At 40.2% G+C, this 20,728-nt stretch overlaps 1 protein-coding gene across 1 annotated transcript in view; it reads right to left on the bottom strand.

Moving 5' to 3' along the window:
* MFSD6 (major facilitator superfamily domain containing 6) overlaps positions 1-20,728 on the bottom strand; it is an 86,032-nt gene that overhangs the window by 49,756 nt on the left and 15,548 nt on the right. Inside the window, exon 2 of the mRNA XM_047773071.1 lies at positions 8,102-9,713. Coding sequence (XP_047629027.1) covers positions 8,102-9,660 — 1,559 coding nt within the window. The 5' untranslated portion in view covers positions 9,661-9,713. The remainder of the gene's footprint in view (positions 1-8,101; positions 9,714-20,728) is intronic.

The following is a 20,728-nucleotide window of genomic DNA, read 5'->3' as shown; positions in this document are numbered from 1 at the left end:
CTCAAAGCAACGCCGGATGCTTAACCCACTGAGCAAGGCCAGGGATCGAACCTGCAACCTCATGGTTCCTAGCCGGATTCGTTAACCACTGAGCCACAACGGGAACTCCAAGTAATATTTTTTTTTTAAATCAACTGAACTCCTAATATATGCCAGTAATTATTCTAAGCAACTGTCGTGTCTTATCTCACTTAGTCTTTGTGGAAATAAAAGAAGTTGGAACTAATGACATTCCTATTTACAGATGACAAAACAGAGATACAAAAAGTTATATAACTCGTCCAAGGCCACATGGTTCCAGGCGGCGGAGCCAAGCTCTGAAGCAGACAATGTGACTCCCAGCCAGTGCTTGCAACTGCTATCTAACACTGCCTTTCATGAATAAGGGCAGGAAGAAAGCTTCCCCAGAGAGAGCAGCTATTTCCTTGCTCTATATTCTTACTTTCCAACCCTGTTCGTTATATTCCCACCCCCTTTATTTTTCTCTCTTCCTTGTTTACGTCTCAGGTCCACTTATAAACACTCCTAGAGGGTGCCTAGCTCAGGCAATGACATTGGAGGGATGTTCAGGAAGTCATCTGCTCCTGAGGCGAAATGTGGAAACAGGTTACAGTAAAAATCATACAATTTTCCATAACATAAAGGGTTTTTGTTTTTGTTTTTGCTTGTGGCCTTGCCAAACTTTGACATGGGGAAGTTGCCAGGCCAGGGATAGAACCAGAGCCACAGCAATGACAATGCCAGATCCTTAATCTGCTGAGCCACCACTCCTAACAAAACATTCTTAAGCATGAGGATCCTTACTTTAAGCAGTAAAGCACAGACCAACATTTCAGTAAGATCAGAAACACAGAATAAAATCTTGGAGAGAACCAAAATTGATTTTCCTCAGCCTATTTCTCTTCTTCCACCATGAGATTTCCTTGCTGATCTTACCCATGTTCCTGATTCTACTGTCCCAAATCAGTATCCCCAGTCCTTACCTCTTTGTTGACCTTCTGGGTTATAATAGTTAATTGTCTGCTAAGTATTCCCATCTACATGTTCCAACTGTAAACTAAACAAACCCCTGCTGGTTTCCAATGTGCCTTACCACCTCTGCCCAATTCTGTATATCCCGCCTGAATTTTCTACTGGATTTAGTGGAACCACTGTACCCAAACTAAAACATAGGGGTCTCTACATCACTTCCCACATCAAACCATTCTGCCAATTTTATGTCCCAAATACATTCCTTCCCTCAATTTCTGTTGCTACTGTTACAATCTAAGCCTATATCACCTCTAACATGAATTATTTTGAGAAACTTCTCAGTGTGCTCCTGCCTTCAAAGTTATCCATCACATTGCAAATAAATGAAAATCTGCTCTCAACCTGGCTATGATTCCCTACTGTACTCAGGATAAAGCTCCTATTCTTTTTTTGGCTTTTTTTTTTGTCTTTTTAGGGCCGCCCCCATGGCACATGGAGGTTCTCAGGCTAGGGATCTAATCGGAGCTACAGCTGCCGGCTGACACCACAGCCACAGCAACACCAGATCCAAGCCATGTCTGCAACCTACACCACAGCTCATGGTAACAACGGATCCTTAACCCACTGAGCGAGGCCAAGGATCGAACCCGCAACCTCATGGTTCCTAGTCCGATTTGTTTCTGCTGGACCACTATGGGACTCCCTAAAGCTCCTATTCTTAATGCCAGCACCCATCTGGTTTCACCCAGGATAAAGTTCCTAACCCCAACACCCATCTGGTTTCAATCTCCCCTGTCATTTCCAGCCCCCATCCTTTTAATGTTCATCCCTGTTTCCCTCTTAATCTGGGGTTTTCCAGGCCTAAATAAACTGTTCAACTAAACAAATATGTGGTGTTTTGATTTTTAAACAACAAAGAGTAACACTTGCTCCTTCAGATCATGTATAAGTTATAATTTCAAATTTATCATGAGAAATAAGTCTTAACTTTTTTCTATTTTGGTAAAAGTCACTTTTTAAATTTTTGTCTTTTTAGGGCTGCATCCGTGGCATATGGAAGTTCTCAGGCTAGGGGTTGAATCAGAGCTGTAGCTGCCGGCCAACGCCATAGCCACACCAGATCTGAGCCACGTCTGCAACCTACACCACAGCTTATGGGCAACACCAGACCTTAACCCACTGAGCGAGGCCAGGGATTGAACCCGTATCCTCATGGATACTAGTAGGGTTCTTTTATTTATTTATTTATTTATTTATTTATTTCTGGGGCTGCACCTGAGGCTTATGGAAGTTCCCAGGCTAGGGGTCTAATCAGAGCTAAAGCTGCCAGCCTAGGCCAAAGCCACAGCAATGCCAGATCCGAGCCATATCTGCAACCTACACCACAGCACACAGCAATGCTGGATCCCCAACCCACTGAGCAAGGCCAGGAATCAAACCTGCAAACTCATGGATGCTAATCAGATTTGTTTCCACTGCGCCACATTGGGAACGAATGTAAAAGTCAGTCACATTTTAAATAAGAAATAATGCTCCACTAAGAAATGAAAAGGGGAAAAACTTGTTTAAGGTCCATAATCTTGGGTTTGTTTTTTTTAAATCAAGAACTGAGTTATTGGAGTTCTCTTGTAGTGCAGTAGATTAAGAATTTAGCATTGTGGGAGTTCCTGTCGTGGCGCAGTGGTTAACGAATCTGACTAGGAACCATGAGGTTGCGGGTTCGGTCCCTGCCCTTGTTCAGTGGGTTAACGATCCGGCGTTGCCGTGAGCTGTGGTGTAGGTTGCAGACGCGGCTCGGATCCCGCGTTGCTGTGGCTCTGGCGTAGGCCGGTGGCTACAGCTCCGATTGGAACCCTAGCCTGGGAACCTCCATATGCCGCGGGAGCGGCCCAAGAAATAGCAACAACAACAACAACAACAAGACAAAAAAAAAAAAGAATTTAGCATTGCCACTTCAGCAGCCTGGGTCACTGCTATGGTATAGGTTTGATCCCTGGCGCAGGAATTTCCACATGCTGCAGGTGTGACACACCCCCCCAAAAAAGAACTAAGTTATTCTATTTCTATTCTATTCTCTCACTATGGCAACTGCCATCAGAAGTTCTAGGCAGTTAAGGATTGTGTATAAATCAGGATCTAATCAGGGAAACAAGCCCCAATCTTAACTCAGGGGTTGAGGAAGAACAGAGAAGCCAAAGTACGGTGAGTGAGCTACAGAGAGCCTCTGCAAGGTCTAGGTCAGAAGGATGAACAGTGCAGAGCTCAAGGTCATCAGAGACGCTGCTGGACAGGGCACAGCAGACCTGTGCTAAGGAGGCAGGGCTGAGAGTCTGGGAGCAAGGCGGAGACCCAATGGACAGCACTACATGGAGCGGGAGCTGCAGAGGGTTCCCCTCCAGCCTTCAACTGAGGACTGACCAATACATGCATGTGAGAAAACTATGCCAAGCCAGGGCAAGAACCACCTGAGAGGAGAAGAGGGAACAATCTCCAAAGCCCACATAAGACCCTGCGAGAGGGAGGGCTTTTTCCCTTCCAGCCTCCCTCTCATCCTCCACCAGTGCCTCTCACCAGCCAGTGGTTACCAACCTTGGCTGAGATGACTGGGCACACCCCTAGAGAGTCAGTGGAACTCGCCTAAGTGCAGCCTGAGCATTAGGAGTTTTAAAAGCTGTCTCTGTGAACACCACTGCAGGAGCTGAGCGCAGGAGACCAGATCCCGGAAAAGCAGTCTGAGGAAATCAGTGCCCTGCCATACAAGGTGAGGAGAGGACCTGAGAGCCAGCAAATACGGCTCAAAGAGGTGGGAAGAAGCAAGGGAGAGGATAAGAAACAAAAGCCTCCCCCTTAACACAATCTTCTCTAAATCTTTCAGTGGCCAGCTCAAATTTCACCTCCCAAATCACCTCATCTGCAGAGTTTCCTCCCTCTCATAATATGCTGACTGCTATTCCTCCAACGACAAAATATTTATCATGTACTACCTCCCAGTTGTCCTCAGCTAGTAACCTAGTGTCTTGCTCTCTGCTCTGGGGCTTCCTGCAGTGCCCACCAGGAAAGCCCATGTGTTCCTCCTCTTGCTAGTTTCATCATATATTTTCTTCTTTCCCTAATGATTGGACACTTAGCTACTATTAAGTAGTAATTAATGGCTAATAATGGTTAATACATTATTCCTTCCAGGTAACATTTGTGTAACCGTGAGTATAAGAATTTCAGGGAAAAGTCAGAGTTGCTTGAGTAGATTTTTGTTTTGTCCCTTAAAATGTAAATAAAACTGAATCAAATAACATAGCTGATGGCCTAATATTAAATAGTAATGACTTACAAATTTACAAATGATTAATGACACTGTATTTTGGTCACAATACTATTCATCGCTGTTAAAACATTCAGCAAGGTGAATATATCCTTAAGATACATTTATATTTCTAGTTAAAGAAATCTAGTTATTGTCATTATATAAATTAGCCTAGAAATATACTTTATGTAAACTCCAAAGTTTTATGATTTCAAATCAAAAGAAATTTACTTTCTTTAGTGGAAATAGTAAGCATTTTCTATTTGCCTGAGAAATCCACTTTCCAGAAGGGACAAAATCCAAGGTCAAAATCAGCAATCATTTACTCTTTGTGTGTGTGTGTGTTGAGACGAAAAGCTAGGTTATTCCCTGGAAAACTGGGCTCAAACTGTAGAACTGTTAAAATGGTAAATGGTTCAAATTTAGACATGGTGTTTTAAAAATTGTTTTCAGGTATGAGTGTTTCCTCCTTTAAGAATCTATATAAAGAATTTGTGAAAATCCACTTTGGACTACATTAGGATAGTGACAATTTTGGGGGTAGTGCTGATTCCTAGAAATAAGCTCCCATAAGACAGTCAAAATACTGAACACTGAAAAACCATGCACGCATACATAGAGCCACAGATAGGTATCTCCTTATGATCCTACAAGAAAAACATAAAGACCATGAACTCACAGCAAGAAAAACATAAACACTATGAACTCACAGAAAGATGATTTCTCTTCAGCTAATGTACGATACACTTAAAATGAAACGTTCAACTACCATCGCTATACTTTTAAACCTCTGAATCTTAACCACTCCCTAACTGGGCTTCCAAAATTCTCACCAAAGGAAATATATCCATTCTACCTGAATATGTGGGAATAATCTCGCTATAACTATCAGAATCTTTTTTTTTTTGTCTTTTTGCCATTTCTTGGGCCGCTCCTGCAGCATATGGAGGTTTCCAGGCTAGGGGTCTAATCAGAGCTGTAGCTGCCAGCCGACACCAGAGCCACAGCAACGCTGGATCAGAGCCATGTCTGCAACCTACACCACAGCTCATGGCAACGCCGGATCCTTAACCCACTGAGCAAGGGCAGGGATCGAACCTGCAACCTCATGGTTCCTAGTCGGATTCGTTAACCACTGAGCCACGACGGGAACTCCTTTCAGAATCTTTTAAAAGTAGTTAAGACAATACATTTTAATGGACAAATAAAAATCCCAAAGAGGTAAATGACCACACACAGATGGAATCCCAGCAGGCCCTTGGCAGCAACAATGGGACCACAAGAACTTTCTCCTTCAATCACATCATTAAAGAAGAAAAAAAGATACTCTTGTACGTAATACTAGAAAATTGCCCTAAGGTTAAGTGAGCCATTGGTTTTTAAGTAGTGAATAACTAGTAACAGGAATGAAAACATCAGCGTAAGTTCATGTAATTACCAAATTAATACCAAAATTAATACCTGCTAAGATTTTATCATAGAAGTATTTACCTCAGACAAAAGGCAAAGACAGAAAAGAAACTACTTTTCTTAGCTTGTGAGAAAAATCTAACAATTTCTTTGAAAATGAAACCTATAGGCATACTCTGTACTAAGTCAACATTCAATTAATTCTATTGAGTGATTAAATCATGATGTCTAGGAACTGCACTCACTGGTGAGACCTGACAGGATATCTATCTGGGAATAAATGGCTGGGTTTTTTTGTTTTGTTTTTGCCTTTTTTTTTTTTTTGAGGGCAAGCACCTTCGGCATATGGAAGTTCCCAGGATAGGGGTTCGTTTAGAGCTACAGCCACGGGCCTACACCACAGCTACGGCAATGTCAGATCCAAGCCTCATCTGCAACCTACACCACAGTTCACAGCAATGCCGGATCCTTAACCCACTGAGTGAAGCCAGGGATCAAACCCACATCCTCCTGAATCCTAGTCAGGTTTGTTATGTCTGAGCCACAAGGGGAACTGGCTAAGGCTTTTAAACACTAGTAGTTGAGGTGAGATCCTGCTCATAAACCAACCAAGCTGAAGAAAATCATCATCGAGTCTAATTCACCATGGTCAGTCCACAGAGCTCAGAGAATGTAAACATGACCTAGACAAGGTTAAAGGACATGCCACACCCCTAATATTACAAAACTTTTTCAGATGGGTCCCACTGAGTGGGCCTCAGGGCCTCTGTGGCTCAAGAAACTGTCCATACAGTGCCTGACTTTGTTTGGTGACAACAAAGGGGTCAAAGAGTTGAGAAAGAGAAGGAACAGGACACTTGCACGTAAAAGAAAAGCTAGGTTATTCCCTGGAAAACTGGGCTCAAACTGTAGAACTGTTAAAATGGTAAATGGTTCAAATTTAGACATGGTGTTTTAAAAATTGTTTTCAGGTATGAGTGTTTCCTCCTTTATGAATCTATATAAAGAATTTGTGAAAATCCACTTTGGACTACATTAGGATAGTGACAATTTTGGGGGTAGTGCTGACTCCTAGAAACAAACTCCCATAAGCAAAATCAGACCAAACAAAGAAAAATATTCACAATTGTATGGGGAAAAGTATGATTCTAGGTGAAACTTTAAATTAGAAAATGTTTTCTGGAGTTCCCATCGTGGCTCAGTGGTAAATGAATCTGACTAGGAACCATGAAGTTGGGGGTTGGATCCCTGGCCTTGCTCAGAGGGTTGAAGATCCAGCGTTGCCGTGAGCTGTGGTGTAGGTCGCAGATGCGGCTTGGATTCCATGTTGCTATGGCTCTGGCGTGGGCCGGTGGCTACAGCTCCAATTAGACCCCCAGCCTGGGAACCTCCATGTGCCAAGGGAGGAGCCCTAGAAAAGGCAAAAAAAAAAAGTTTTCTTCAGTTAGTCAAAGGGAAATTAAAGGAAAAAGAGATCAATGTTTCTCAAATCTTGCATCTATTTCTCCTTTGTAATTTCTCATAAAAACAGTAGATGTAAAGGCTACCACATACACACAAACATATACAGTTGCTTTCTTTTAGTTAAGGCAACTTTGAATTTGAGGGAAAAACATGCCACACTTTTCTTTCCTGTAAGAATGCTTAAGTGTAGCTGGTTCTACATTTTAGAGTCAACAGCAAAGCAGGAAGACATATAAAGAACAAGGTACTGTTGAAACAACTTCAGACAAACATTAACAGTGAGAAATGCTACACAAGAAATACTAGGCATTTATAGTTGTGTTGCTTAAAAGGATTACATGGGAAATTTTAGGTAGAAGGCAGATTTTTCAACATTCACTGTCTTCATGGCAGATTAAAATGCAGAAGCTCATGTAATAATCAGGACAATTTATATAAAATTCTCTTTCATGTAATATCATGGATTAGGGATTATGATGGGTCACATCACAGCTTTCTTAAATATAATGAAAATCTTCATACACCATATATTCTAGGTCATTTTGTGTCAGCAAGTGGCTGAGAATAACTGAAGGCTGAAAAAACGTAATCCTCTTTATCCACGTAAGCCCTCTTCATAAATGCCTGTGATAGGTGGACCCTTCAAGGTCCATGGAATAATAGAATTGATAAATTGGTGTGCTTGTACCTGAAAACATGCACTGTAAGAGTCTCTTAGCCTACAGAGGGGAAACAGCCTATTTTGTTTGTTTGAGATAATCCAACTAGGTTCATCACTTCCTTCCTTTTGTTTCTATTTTAAAGAGAAAGAGCAACAGAAAGCTCCATTCCCACCCCAACTTTACCCCTAACACAAATTACCACTACCCTTAAACGGTGGTCCAAGGGGCTGTAAACTATGAAAAGATCAAGTTCAATTGCTGAGGGGCAACAACAGGAAGTACGGGTTCTTACCTGATGTGGCCAATTAATTCAATAAGCTTGTGACTAAAGAAATAAGCTGTCAGCTCAGACACATGACTCAGGACTGAGCAGACACCAAAGAGGGTCGTCGTTCCATTCAGGTCCTCCAAATGCCAGTAGAGAAAGGTGAACACGAAGCCGTAGCCAAAACCCATAAACCAAGCCACGAATAACACGGAGCCATACTGCACACTGCAAAGCAGCCTGATTAAGTCCCAGAAGTTGAAGGCCTGCGAGTGGCTGGTGGTGGTTGGGGTCTCCTCAGAGCACTCTGTGGAGCTGTTCCTCTCCACCTGAGGGATCTCCACCTCTTTTCCTTTATTTTCACCATTTTTGAAGTGGTTGTAGCGGAACCGGAACTGAGTGGCCACGATCAAGGCCATGGTCATGAGAACCCCAAAGACGATGAAGACAATCTGGTAGTTCCGGTACTCGGGGGGCTTACAGCCCTTCCCATCAATGAGCACATCTATGTGGGTGTAGTCGATGCCAATGCCCACGGACAGCATCGCCAGGCCCCAGCCCAGGGAGCCCCACATGCGCTGCAGTCCATAGCGGTCTCTGTGCTTTCCCAGGTACTGGAGCGTTACCGTGTCCACAATCGTGACAGATGAGGCGCTGAAAAATTCTCCTATTATGACAACTACCAAGATCACCAAGAATATAGCTTCTACCTCTTGCTGATCATAAACAAGAGTGACTTGGTCAGAAGGTAAAGATTTAGTGGTAGTGACAAGAGAAGTGGTTGTCTCCCTGGTTGTATTTCCTGGCGGGGTGGAGGGGGCAGTGCTTGGGTGTGAGGTCAAGTCCATAACACGGTCAGTAATTTCATCAGTCTGAGGCTGCAGAGTAGGTGCACTGGTCTTGTTTGGAGCGGTCGAGAAGATGACAGTTTCCGTGACATTGGGCTCTGACGCTAACATCTCTAGCCCATCATAAGGAGGCAGGTTCCGTTTCTCACGTGTTCTTGTTGACGTGGTGATGGAAGGGACGATGGAGGAGTTCGCTGGCAGGATGGTGAATGGATGACTTGAATTGGTGGGACGGGCTGTCGGGGGAATCTTTGGTACACACCGCAAGGTAGCAGGTTTGACAAATCCAATACCCAGGTTGAATAACACCCAACACAAAAGGGAAAAGAGGAGGACAACTTTGCCTTTTTTAAAGCGATCTGCAACTACACCCCAAAAGGGGGCACTGCAGAATTCAATGAAGTATCGAATACCTACCAGCAGCCCACTTTGGCTTGGTGACATCCCCAGCTGCTTATAATACACAGGCAAAAGTGGGTAAAGAGAGCCATATGCAGAGTAGAAAAAAAAATAAAAGACCTTGGAAATTAGAAGATCATTGTTTATTTTAACGCAATGTTTCTCTATCCAGTCTGTTTCCTCCTCAGGAATAGCAGCTGATTCAGACGGAGAGGGAGTTTCATTTGAAGGTGGTTCTGGTTCCCTGGAAATACCATTAAAGGGATCAGCAAGCACATATTTTCTCTTCTGTTCCTCTTCATCATCAGTTAGGATGGCAACTTTATCATCTGTCGCCATGGCTCATCACCACCATCAGAAAGTTTGTGACCTTAAAAATTTTGGTTGTTGATCTGTAAAGTAAAATTTAAAAGACAGCTTAGTATGAAAATAACATTTAAGTACAGAGCTTCATCTTGCAGGAAACTGATGAGTTTCAAACTCCAACTAAAAATAATAATCATGAGAGAGAATTACCACTGTTTATCCCCTGCAGCCATACAATACTGACAAAGAAAAATAACTTTCAAAAAAATCCAGTATCTGTGGCCACTGACTGATGGCAGGTGTATAGCTCAGGTTCATTCTCAATTTTTTCACTGATTTCTAAGAAAAATGTGCAAATGACAGAGATAATGTCTAAACCAAATAGAGGGAATTTAAAGTAAAGAGTACTTAGAATTTCTTGGTTTTACTTTTCAAACAAATCCACTGCACTACAAAGTCTAGAATTCTTAGAAAATAACTAGCTAAAATCATTCAGTTTCTTCAGAAAATAGAAATAAATGTGATGCAAAAGAGGGAGCCAATTGCACATCTGCATCTGTAGTTGTGGACACAGATATCCTTTATGCTGCTTATACCACATACCTTTTCCAGACGTGCTTTTATGGACTGCAGTTTAAGAAAACATCATAAAAAAATGGCGGATAGCACTTATTGAGTGCATACTCTGTGCCAGGCAACACCAAAAGATTTTTAAATGTATTCATAACAATATCCCAATTATCGTCTCCATTTTATAGATAAGAAAAATGAGGCATGGTTAACTTAAATAACTCACATGTAGCAGAGCAAGGATTTGAACCCTAATATTACAGGCTTTAGGACAGATGCTCTAATGTACCACACTAAAGTGCCAAATACCACATTTTAGATAATAAAGTGCTATTAAAACTTTTTATGAGATAGCGTGTCTCATATAAAAGATAAACAATATCTCAAGGCATATGTTTATAGGAACCATGCCACATTCCACCAGAATTTCCACTTCTTCTATTATACAAACAGACAAAAGGTCTTGCTTACATCAATGAATATATTTGGAGGTAGGACGTATACACATTAAATACTTATTAATTATTTTTGTCTTCTTTACTATAGAGAAATAATTCCACTTGCCACCCCATGGAATGCATCTTGCTCTCCCTTTTCCCACAATGAAGAATAAATTTCTGAAAGTCTTCCAGAATCATGCTTGTAAACATTTAAAAATCTCTACATAGCCCCTAGGCAGACAACAGAAACAGAACTTAATGAGGCCTGTGTAATAAAGTCAATTTATCTTTTACCCTCGAAAATTAAGGGTCAATGTAGCTAAGAAGCTCTGAAAATGTTCATGTACTTCTCTCTTTTAAGTTAAAAATATTATTTGAAGTAAAATCACATAACAAAATTAACCACTTTAAAGTAAACAATTCAGTGGAATTTAACACATTCACAGTTTTGAGCAACCATCACCTCTACCTAGCTCCAATCATATTCTTCCTAATGATAAAAGGAAAACCCTTTTCCCCCCACAAAACTTGAAGGAAAAGCAAAACCCAAACTTTCATTGCCAAGCTAAAAGATTTTCCTCCACGTCCTATACTTATTTTTTTCCATCATTAGCACCTTCACCTATCCAAGTGAGCAGCTTCAATTCTATTTTGTCACCTAAAAAGAACAGTATTTCTCCTTTGAACTTATCTTCTAAATTAATTTCAGTTTTGAGCTCAAACTTGAAATAAATATTTGCTCTTTTAAAAATGTATACAATTATGTGATATTTCTGGGTAAAGATGGCAGATTGACCACATCTGGTTTTATTCCATCCCTAAATCCCACTAAAATGACAACACACACACACTTTTAAAGTCATAATCTAGGAGTTCCCGTCATGGCTCAGTGGTTAACAAATCCGACTAGGAACCATGAGGTTGCTGGTATGATCCCTGGCCTTGCTCAGTGGGTTAAGGATCCAGTGTTGCTGTGAGCTGTGGTGTAGGTTGCAGACACAGCTCAGATCCCACGCTGTTGTGGCTCTGGAGTAGGCTGGCAGCTACAGCTCCGATTCGACCCCTAGCCTGGGAACCTCCACATGCTGCGGAAGCGGCCCAAGAAATGGCAAAAAGACAAAAATAAAAAAAATAAAGTCATAATCTAAGCTGGGAAAATTAAAAGATACATAATAACAATAACACACAATTCTGGAAGCTAAAATACAGAACATTGATAAATAACAGTAAATCTGAGAAAGCTGAAACCTTGGTTGAAAATGGCAAAAGCCAAAACCAAATACAATTTACTCCTCAGAATCCCTCCAAGGCTCATGGGTTAGTTATATAAGGTTTATCTGCAAGTAAGAGTGTATATGTGTTTGAGGAGGGGGCTGCTGCTCACAATTGAAAGTCTGGATCCCACTCAGAATGCCCAATCCCCTTTTCTATCCCACAGAGCGAGCCAAACAACCAGAAATTTTACCCCCCTGGAGAAGATAAAACAGAGGTTCTTGAGTCACGGAGCACCAGGTAGAGTTGAGAGTAGGGGTGCCACACTGAAAACAGGTGCCTTAAGCGAACACACACATCCTGGATTCAAACCCTGGCCATGCCCCCTGACCCCATCCTACTTCCCTCACTAGGTTCCCAGAGGCTGGAAAGACCCGGGGGTTCTTCCCTGGAGAGCGTGACTAGCCTAAGAGAAATGACTTCTCATTCCTGATATTGAAGCTTCCCCAACTAAACAGCTCAGCCAAATCACTCTACACACGAGTTCAGAGTCATCAAGCCATGCCACTAAATACGAGCAATCACCAAGAATTAAAAGACATTTAAGGAAGTCTCTTACAGGAAAGACAGAACCAAAACAAACAGGAAAAAAATCAATATGGAGAAAATAGGAGCTCTGTGAGAAGGAAAATATTTCTTAAATGTATTATTAATATATTCAGAAATAGGAAAAGAAATTCAACTATGAGACAAAAACAGGATAATATATATTTTTAAGGAGGAGGGAATAAAAGGCTTGGATGAAAAAGAGCTATTAAAATAAGTTACAGAAAAGAGTACAAATGAAAAATTGAGAGATGATGTGAAAGAAAATTTTAAGGCAACTTCTTAGAAAAAAGACAACAATAAACAGCTATCTCTAGCTCACATCATACAAAAATCAATTCCAGATGAATTGTATTATCTAAAAGTAAAAGATAGGAAGTTCCCTGGTGGTCTAGTGGTTAGGGTTTGGTGCTTTCACCACTGTGGCCCACATGAAACCACTGCATGTTGCAGCCATAAAAAAAGTAAAAGATAAATAATACAACTTTTGGAAGAAAAGACAGAAAAACATCTTGAAGATCTTAGGATAGAAAAAGTTTATTAAACATTATTAAAATGCTAAGCATTAAGGAAGAAAAAAACAGGGTACATTATTAAGAACTTCTGGAACTTCCCATGTGGCATAGTGGGTTAAGAATCCAGTGTTGCTGCAGCTGTGGAACAGGCTACAACTGTGGCGAGGGTTCGATCCCTGACCCAGGAACTTCCTCATGCCATGGGTGCAGCCCAAAGAAAAAAAATTAACTTCTCTTCATCAAAAGGAAATGTTAAATACTGAAATGGCAAGCCAAAGAGTAGCAGAAGGTATTCTGGTGAGGGTGAATGTTACATATATTTGAAAAAACAATGCATCCCAACATATAAAGAATACTTTTTGAAATTTAGAGGAAAATATCAAGTAGCCCAAGAGAAAACATGAGCAAGAGACTTGAACAGGCACTTCACAAAACAGCTTATACAAATAGTGAATAAGTATATTAAAAATGCTCAAGAGCATTTGGAGCTCCTGCTGTGGTGCAATGGGATTGGCAGCATCATGGGAGCTCTGTGATGTGGGGTTGATTCCCAGCCTGGCACGGTGAGTTAAAAATCTGGCATTGCCACAGCTGCAGCTTAGGTCATGACTATGGCTCGGATTTGATCCTGGCCCCAGAGTTCCACATGCCTTGGGTGGCCAGAAATGAAAAAAATAAAAATAAAAAACAAAGCACCACTTGACTGAAGTGAGCCATAAAAGCAAATTAAAACCAGAATGCAGTAATGAAGCATACCCCCAAAATGGGTAAAATAGATAAGACATATAATACCAAGTGCTGGTGAGGATATGGAGCCAACTGAACACTCAATAGATTGCTGGTGGGAGTGTAAGTTGATACACTACTTCACTAACTGTTTGGAAACAGCTACTAAACCTGAATGTATAGCCTATAACAAATCTTAGATATGTACATTAAATAGAAATATATTCACCAAATGACATCTACAAAAATGTTCACAGCAAAACAATTTTAATAGTTCTGTCTACAGAATACATAAACTGTGTTAATAACCATACAATGAAATACTGTACAGCAGTGAAAATGAAGAAACTACAAATACATGCAATGACAAGGATAAATCTCAAAAACAAAAAATGGAATGAGAGAAGTAAGGACCTAAAGAACACATACTATATTATTCTATTGAGATAAGAGTTCAAATTGGCAGAATTTATGGTATTATAAGTCAGGGTAGACTTCTGTTTCTTTCTTTTTTTTTTTTTCTTTTGTCTTTTTAGAGCAGCACCTGCAACATGCGGAAGTTCCCAGGCTATGGGTCAAATCAGACACCTAGATACAGTTTTTGCTAATATTAGGATTTTGTAGAGTTGAAATCTGTTTCTTTTTTTTTTTTTCCATTTCTTGGGCCACTCCCACGGCATATGGAGGTTCCCAGGCTAGGGGTCTAATCGGAGCTGTAGCTGCTAGCCTACGCCAGAGCCACAGCAATGCAGGATCCTAGCCGCATCTTTGACCTACACCACAGCTCACGGCAACGCTGAATCATTAACCCACTGAGCAAGGGCAGGGATCGAACCCACAACCTCATGGTTCCTAGTTGGATTCATTAACCACTGTGCCATGATGGGAACTCCGACTTCTGTTTCTGAGAGGATGAAGTAGACATACTTTTCCCTACCGCTCCTGCTAAGTACAACTAAAAATCCTGGACATTATATATAAAAACAAACATAGAAGACTCTGAAATGCAAGCAGAAGATGACAGACCAGATAGGGTCGTGGTACCCAAAGAACAACACAATGATGAATGGGACTGACAAACTCAGAAATACTAATGGGGATGGACCAAAAAAAAGGAACCTCTCTAGCCAAAGGACCAGGAAAGGGGAAGCCCAGAAAACCAGAAAATTGTAGATAATAGGTGCTCTACTCCAGTTAAATACCACAGAGAAAGAAAAGTGTGGTCCCACCTCTACTAGCAAAAGCCAATTGGGGAACCTAGAATTCCCACCCTATCAGCTACAATAGAGCACCCCCACCCCTCAGCTGGGCTGGTGTCAGAGAAGGCCAAGCAGAGAGCTGAGACTTTCATCACGCTAGATGGTAATGAGGCCAGGGGGAAACCTGGATTTCCATCCCCATCTGTCAGAGTAACAAGGCACCATTTCCCCACTGGGGTGGTGTCAGAGGAAGCCTAGTGGAGAGTCAGGACTTTTGCCACTTCCCAGCAGTAACAAGACCACTCCCCCACAACCTCCACTGTAGCGCCCAGTAAAGGTCATGTGGAGAACAGTAAGAAGGCACTTCTGCCCTCCCAGCCGGGGAGGTGTCAGTGGACACCTAATGATGAGCCATCTCTACTTCAGGTGTCAACATGAGCTGAGTGGGAACCTGGACCTGGACCTCCATCTGGAAGTAATAAGGTGACATCTCCCATTCCCTTGCCAGACCAGAATCAAAGTCCACCTAAAACAGAAGGCTTATATAAGACCAAGAGTCCCATAACAGAAAACCCAAAATGTCCAGGTTTCATTAAAAAAAAAAAAAAAAAAAAAACCATCACACCAAGATCAAGACCTCAAACTGAATGAAGAAAGACAATAGGAGCCAACACCGAGACAGGAATGTTAGAATAACCTAACAATGATTTTAAAACAGCTATCAAAGAAGCCTTCCACAGGAGTTGCCACTGTGTCTCAGTGGGTTAAGAATGAGGTCCTCATTGTCTCCGTGAGAATGTAGGTTCAACCCTTGGCCTTGCTCAGTGGGTTAAGGATCCAGCGTTGCTGTAAGCTACAGTGTAGGTCATAGATGGGGCCTGGATCTAGTGTTGCCATGGCTGTGGCACAGACCTCAGCTGCAGCTCTCATTCAACCCCTGGCCTGGGAACTTCCATATGCCACAGGTACAGCCTTAACAACAAAAACAAAAATGCTTACACAAGCAATTATAAACATGCTAGAAACAACTGAAAAACACAGAAAGTTGAAACAGAGAAAGTCTTGGCAAATAATACAAAGAACAAAATGGAAATTTCAGGACTAGAAAATACAATAACTAAAACAAAAAAATTCAATGGATGGACTCAACAGCAGAATGGAGGAGAGAGAAGGAAGAATAAGTGAGCTGGAAGATAGAATAATAAATTACACAATCTGCACAACAGATAGAAAACAGACTGAAAAAAAATTAACAGCGCCTCAAAGACCTGTGGGACTATAACAAAGGATGGAACATTCAGGTCATCAGAACCCTTGACAGAGAAGAAGAAAAGGGCAATACTAAAGTACTCAAAGAAATAAAGGTGTAAACTTCTTGGCAAGACATAAACCTAGACGCAAACTATTGCATTTGGTATGGATAAGCAATGCGATCCGGCTGTATGGCACTCAGAATTGTATCTAGTCATTTGCGATGGAGCATGATGGAGGATAGTGTAGAAAAAATGTGTGTGTGTGTGTGTGTGTGTGAGTGAGTGAGTGATGGGGTCACTTTGCTGTACAGTAGAAAAGTGACAGAACACTGTAAACCAACTATAATAGAAAAAATAAAAATCATTATAAAAAATAAATCATATGATGGCAAACAAAAAAGACATAAACCTACATATTCAAGAAGCTGAATGAACTAAACGAGAGAAACCCACACCAAGACAGATAGTCAAATTGTAAAAACCAAAGATAAAGAAAAAAATCTTGAAAAGCAGAGACCAGAATCGCAACTTAGCAACAAAGGAAAAGCAATTCAAATGACAGTAGATTTTTCTACAGAAACCATGGACACCAGAGAGAAGTGGTACAATATTTTGTAAATGCTGAAAGAAAAGAACTGCCAAACCAGAACCCTGCATCTAGAAACAAAATACATTCCAAGACCCAGAAAACTAGAGACCAATATCCCTTATAAACAGACACAAAAATCCTTAACAAAAAATTAGAAAAGAAAATTTAGCAATATATAAAAAGAATTGCACACTATAGCCATGTGGGATTTATTCCAAGGATTCAAGGCTAGTACAATATTGAAAAATCAATCAATGTCATTCACCATATAAAGAAGCTAAAGAAAAATGTATCCTGATCCTATTAATTGATGCAGAAAAAAAGTATTTGACAAAATTAAACATTCATTCATGAAAAGTCTCAGGAAAACAGAAATAAAAGAGATCTTTCTCAACTTCATAAAAGTAATCTACAAAACCCCACAGGTAACATTACACTTAATGGTGAAAAACCAAATTTTTTTTTTCTAAGATAGGGAACAAGTCTGGTCTCACCACTCTTAGGCAACTTAGAGTTGGAAGTTCTAGCCAATGCAGTAATGAAAGAAAAGGAAAGTGTACAGATCAAAAAAGAAGAAACCATCTCTATTTGCAGTTGGCATGATTGCCTATGAAGGAAATCCCAAGAAATCTACAAAAGCTTCTCAAAAGCAGAAATATTTCAGTGTAGGTTAATAAAACATGTGTATGGCTATGTGCTAAAAACTACAAAATGCTGATAAAAGAAATAAAAAACCTAAATAAGTGGAGAACCTTACCATGTTCATGAGTTGCAACACTCACCACAGTAAAGACTTTAATTTTCCTCGAATTTATACACAGTTTTAACACAATCCCTATCAAAATCCTAGCAAGATTTTCTTTTTTTTTTTTTGTAGATACAGGCAAGAGTACTCTAAAATTTATATGACAAGGAAAGGGAACTAGAATAGCTAAAACAATTTTGAAAGAGAGGAGTTATTACTTAGCTACATCCTAATCACGATTGTGTGCTACTGGTAGGAGAAAAGACATACGGATCAATGGAATAGAACAGAGAGACCAGGAATAAAGCCATGCGAACATGCCCAAGTGATATTTGACAAAGATGTAAAAACACTTTGATGGCAGAAAGGTAACCTTTTCAACAAATTGCACTGATGCAATCAGACATCAATAGGCAAAAAAAAAAAAAAAAAAAAAAAAAGAATGTCAACCTAAGTCTCATACGAATATTCACTCAAAATGGATCATGGATTTAAATGTAAAGTGTAAAACTATAAAACTTTTAGTAAAAAACCCTAGGAGAAAATCTTCAGGCTCTAGGGCTAGACAAAGTGTTCTTAGACTTAACATCAAATGCATGATTCATAAAAGGAAAGCTTGATAAATAACACTTTAACAAAATTAAAAACTTTTGCTCTATGAAAGACCATTGAAAGAATGAAAGGCAGGGAGTTCCTGTTGTGGTTCAGCGGGTTACAAACTAGTATTCATGAGGATTTGGGTTCAATCTCTAGCCTTACTCAGTTAAGGATCTGGTGTTGCCACGAGCTATAGTGCAGGTTGCAGACGAGGCTCAGATCTGGTGTGGCTGTGGCTGTGGTGTAGGCTGGCAGCTGCAGCTCTGATTCGACCCCTAGCCTGGGAACTTCCATATGCCACAGATACAGCCCTAAAACAAAAAAAAAAAAAAAGGAAAAAAGAATAAAAAGACAAGTTTAGCATGGGAGAAAACATTTGCAAGCCACATATTCAACAAAGGCCTAGTATCTAGAATATGTAAAGAATTCTCAAAAACTCAACAGTAAAAATACCAAACAATCCAATTAGAAAAAAGACAAGACATGAAGAGACATTTCACCAAAGAGGATTTATAGGATATACAGATCCAAATAAACACATTAAAAGAAGTTCATTGTCATTAACCATTAGGAAAATATAAATTAAAAATATGATATATTACCACACTACTATAAGAATGACTACAACAAAAAAATAATACCACCACCAAATTCTAACAAGGATAAAGAGAAACTAGAGGGAGTTCTCTTGTGGCTCAGTGGGTTAAGGATCAGGCGTTGCCACTGCAGCAGCTTGGGTTGCTGCTGTTGCTGTAGTGCAGGTTCAATTCCTACCCAGGAACTTCCACATGCTGTTGGCATGGCCAAAAAAAAAGAAAAAAAAGAGAGGGAGAGAGAGAAACCAGCTCACTCATATATTGCTGTTGGGGATATAAAATGGTACAGCCACTCTGAAAAGTAGTTTGGCAGTTTCTTACAAATCTAAACATGTGACTGCCATGTGACCCAGCAACACTTCTGGGCATTTATCCCAGAGAAGTAAAACCTTATATTCACACAACATGTACACAAATGTTTACGGCATCTTTATTTGTAATAGCCAAAAACTGTTAACCCAGACATCCTTCCATGGATGAATGGTTAAACAAATTGTGGTGCCCCATTATATGGAATACTGCTTGGCAATTAAAAGTAATAAACTGATGCATACAATAACCTGAATGAACCGCCAAAGAATTATAAAGAGTGAAAAAAGCTAATCTCAAAAGGTTACCTTCTGTATGATTCCATTCATATGTCATTCTCAGAATGACAAAACTATTGAAGTAGATAACATATGAGTGTTTGCCAAGGGTTGAGTAGGGAGTGGAGGTGGGAGGAAAGTAGATGCAGCTACAGAAAGGCAACATGAGGGATCTGGAGAGAAAAATGTTCTGTGTCTTGACTGTATCAATGTCAGTATCTGGGTTGTGCTACTGTATTAAATTTTGCAAGATGTTGCTACTGGGGGAAAGTAGGTACCGGATAAATAGGCTATCTCTGAATTATTCCTTAAGATTATATGTGAATCTATAATTATCTCAAAATAAAAAAGGTTAATTTAGAAAATTCAGGATAGTAGTTACACTTGGGTGAGGTAGTCTTATGTTTTTGGATGTGGATTTTTTATTATATGGGCATATTCACTTTGTAAAAAGTCAGGGAACTATTTTGTTAACAAAAAATGAACTTAAAAACTTAAAATATGAAGAAAAATAAAAGAGATGAAAGTAGGAGAGAAAAGACAACACAAATATAGGATCGCCCAGAAAGTCAAGTATCTAAAAAGTAGAAACTCCAAACAGACAAAATAGAGAAAATTAAGGAAAGGGAATTTTTTCAACTCAAGAAATTTTTTTTCCATTTTTTTAATTACTCAAATGAATTTATCACATCTGTAGTTGTATAATGACCAAGAAAATTTTTCACAACTGAAAGATTTGAATTGGTTGAAATGATCATGGAGTACTTAACACAGTGGATAAAACAGACCCAAGCCAAAATTCAGAACATCATCATCAAAATTTCAGAACACAAGAACAAACAGATGGCCCTACAAACTTTCAGAGAATGAAATGGACCAGAATGGCTTCAGATTTCCCAACAATAACATTGGAAGCTATACCCAACCAAATTAGACATTTTACATATTCAATTTCTCAAAAAAAAAAGTACCTCTCATGTATTCTTTCTCAAGTTGTGCACTACCAAAACAAGGGAAGAGGAAGTATAAGACATGGAATACAAAAAATAAGAGAGGCGTTTCCGTCGTGGCTCAGCAGTTAACAAACCCAACTGGTATCTGAGGATGCAGGTTCAATCTCTGGGTGCTCAGTGGGTTAAGGATCCAGTGTCGCCATGAGCTGTGGTATAGGTTGCAGACGTGGCTCGGATCTGGTGTTGTTGTGGCTGTGGTATAGGCAGGTAGCTACAGCTCCAATTCAACCCCTAACCTGGGAATTTCCATACGCTGCTACTGCGGCCCTAAAAAAAAAAAAAAAGAAAAAAGTCAAAAAAGAAAATAAGAGAACTAACATGGGAGAGGGGCAAAGGGAATGCAGCCTGATGGTGACTGGAGATCCTGAGATGACAGCTGTGTACCAGGCACCAGGGGCACCCAGTGTGGCTGGGGCAGGTCTGAAGGCTCCAGGATAAGCTTTATCAGAAAAA

Source organism: Phacochoerus africanus, chromosome 3 (genome assembly GCF_016906955.1).
Source record: "Phacochoerus africanus isolate WHEZ1 chromosome 3, ROS_Pafr_v1, whole genome shotgun sequence".
NCBI lineage: Eukaryota > Metazoa > Chordata > Mammalia > Artiodactyla > Suidae > Phacochoerus > Phacochoerus africanus.
The sequence above is the reverse complement of the archived record's forward strand: the minus strand, read 5'-3'. Positions and strand labels throughout refer to the sequence as shown.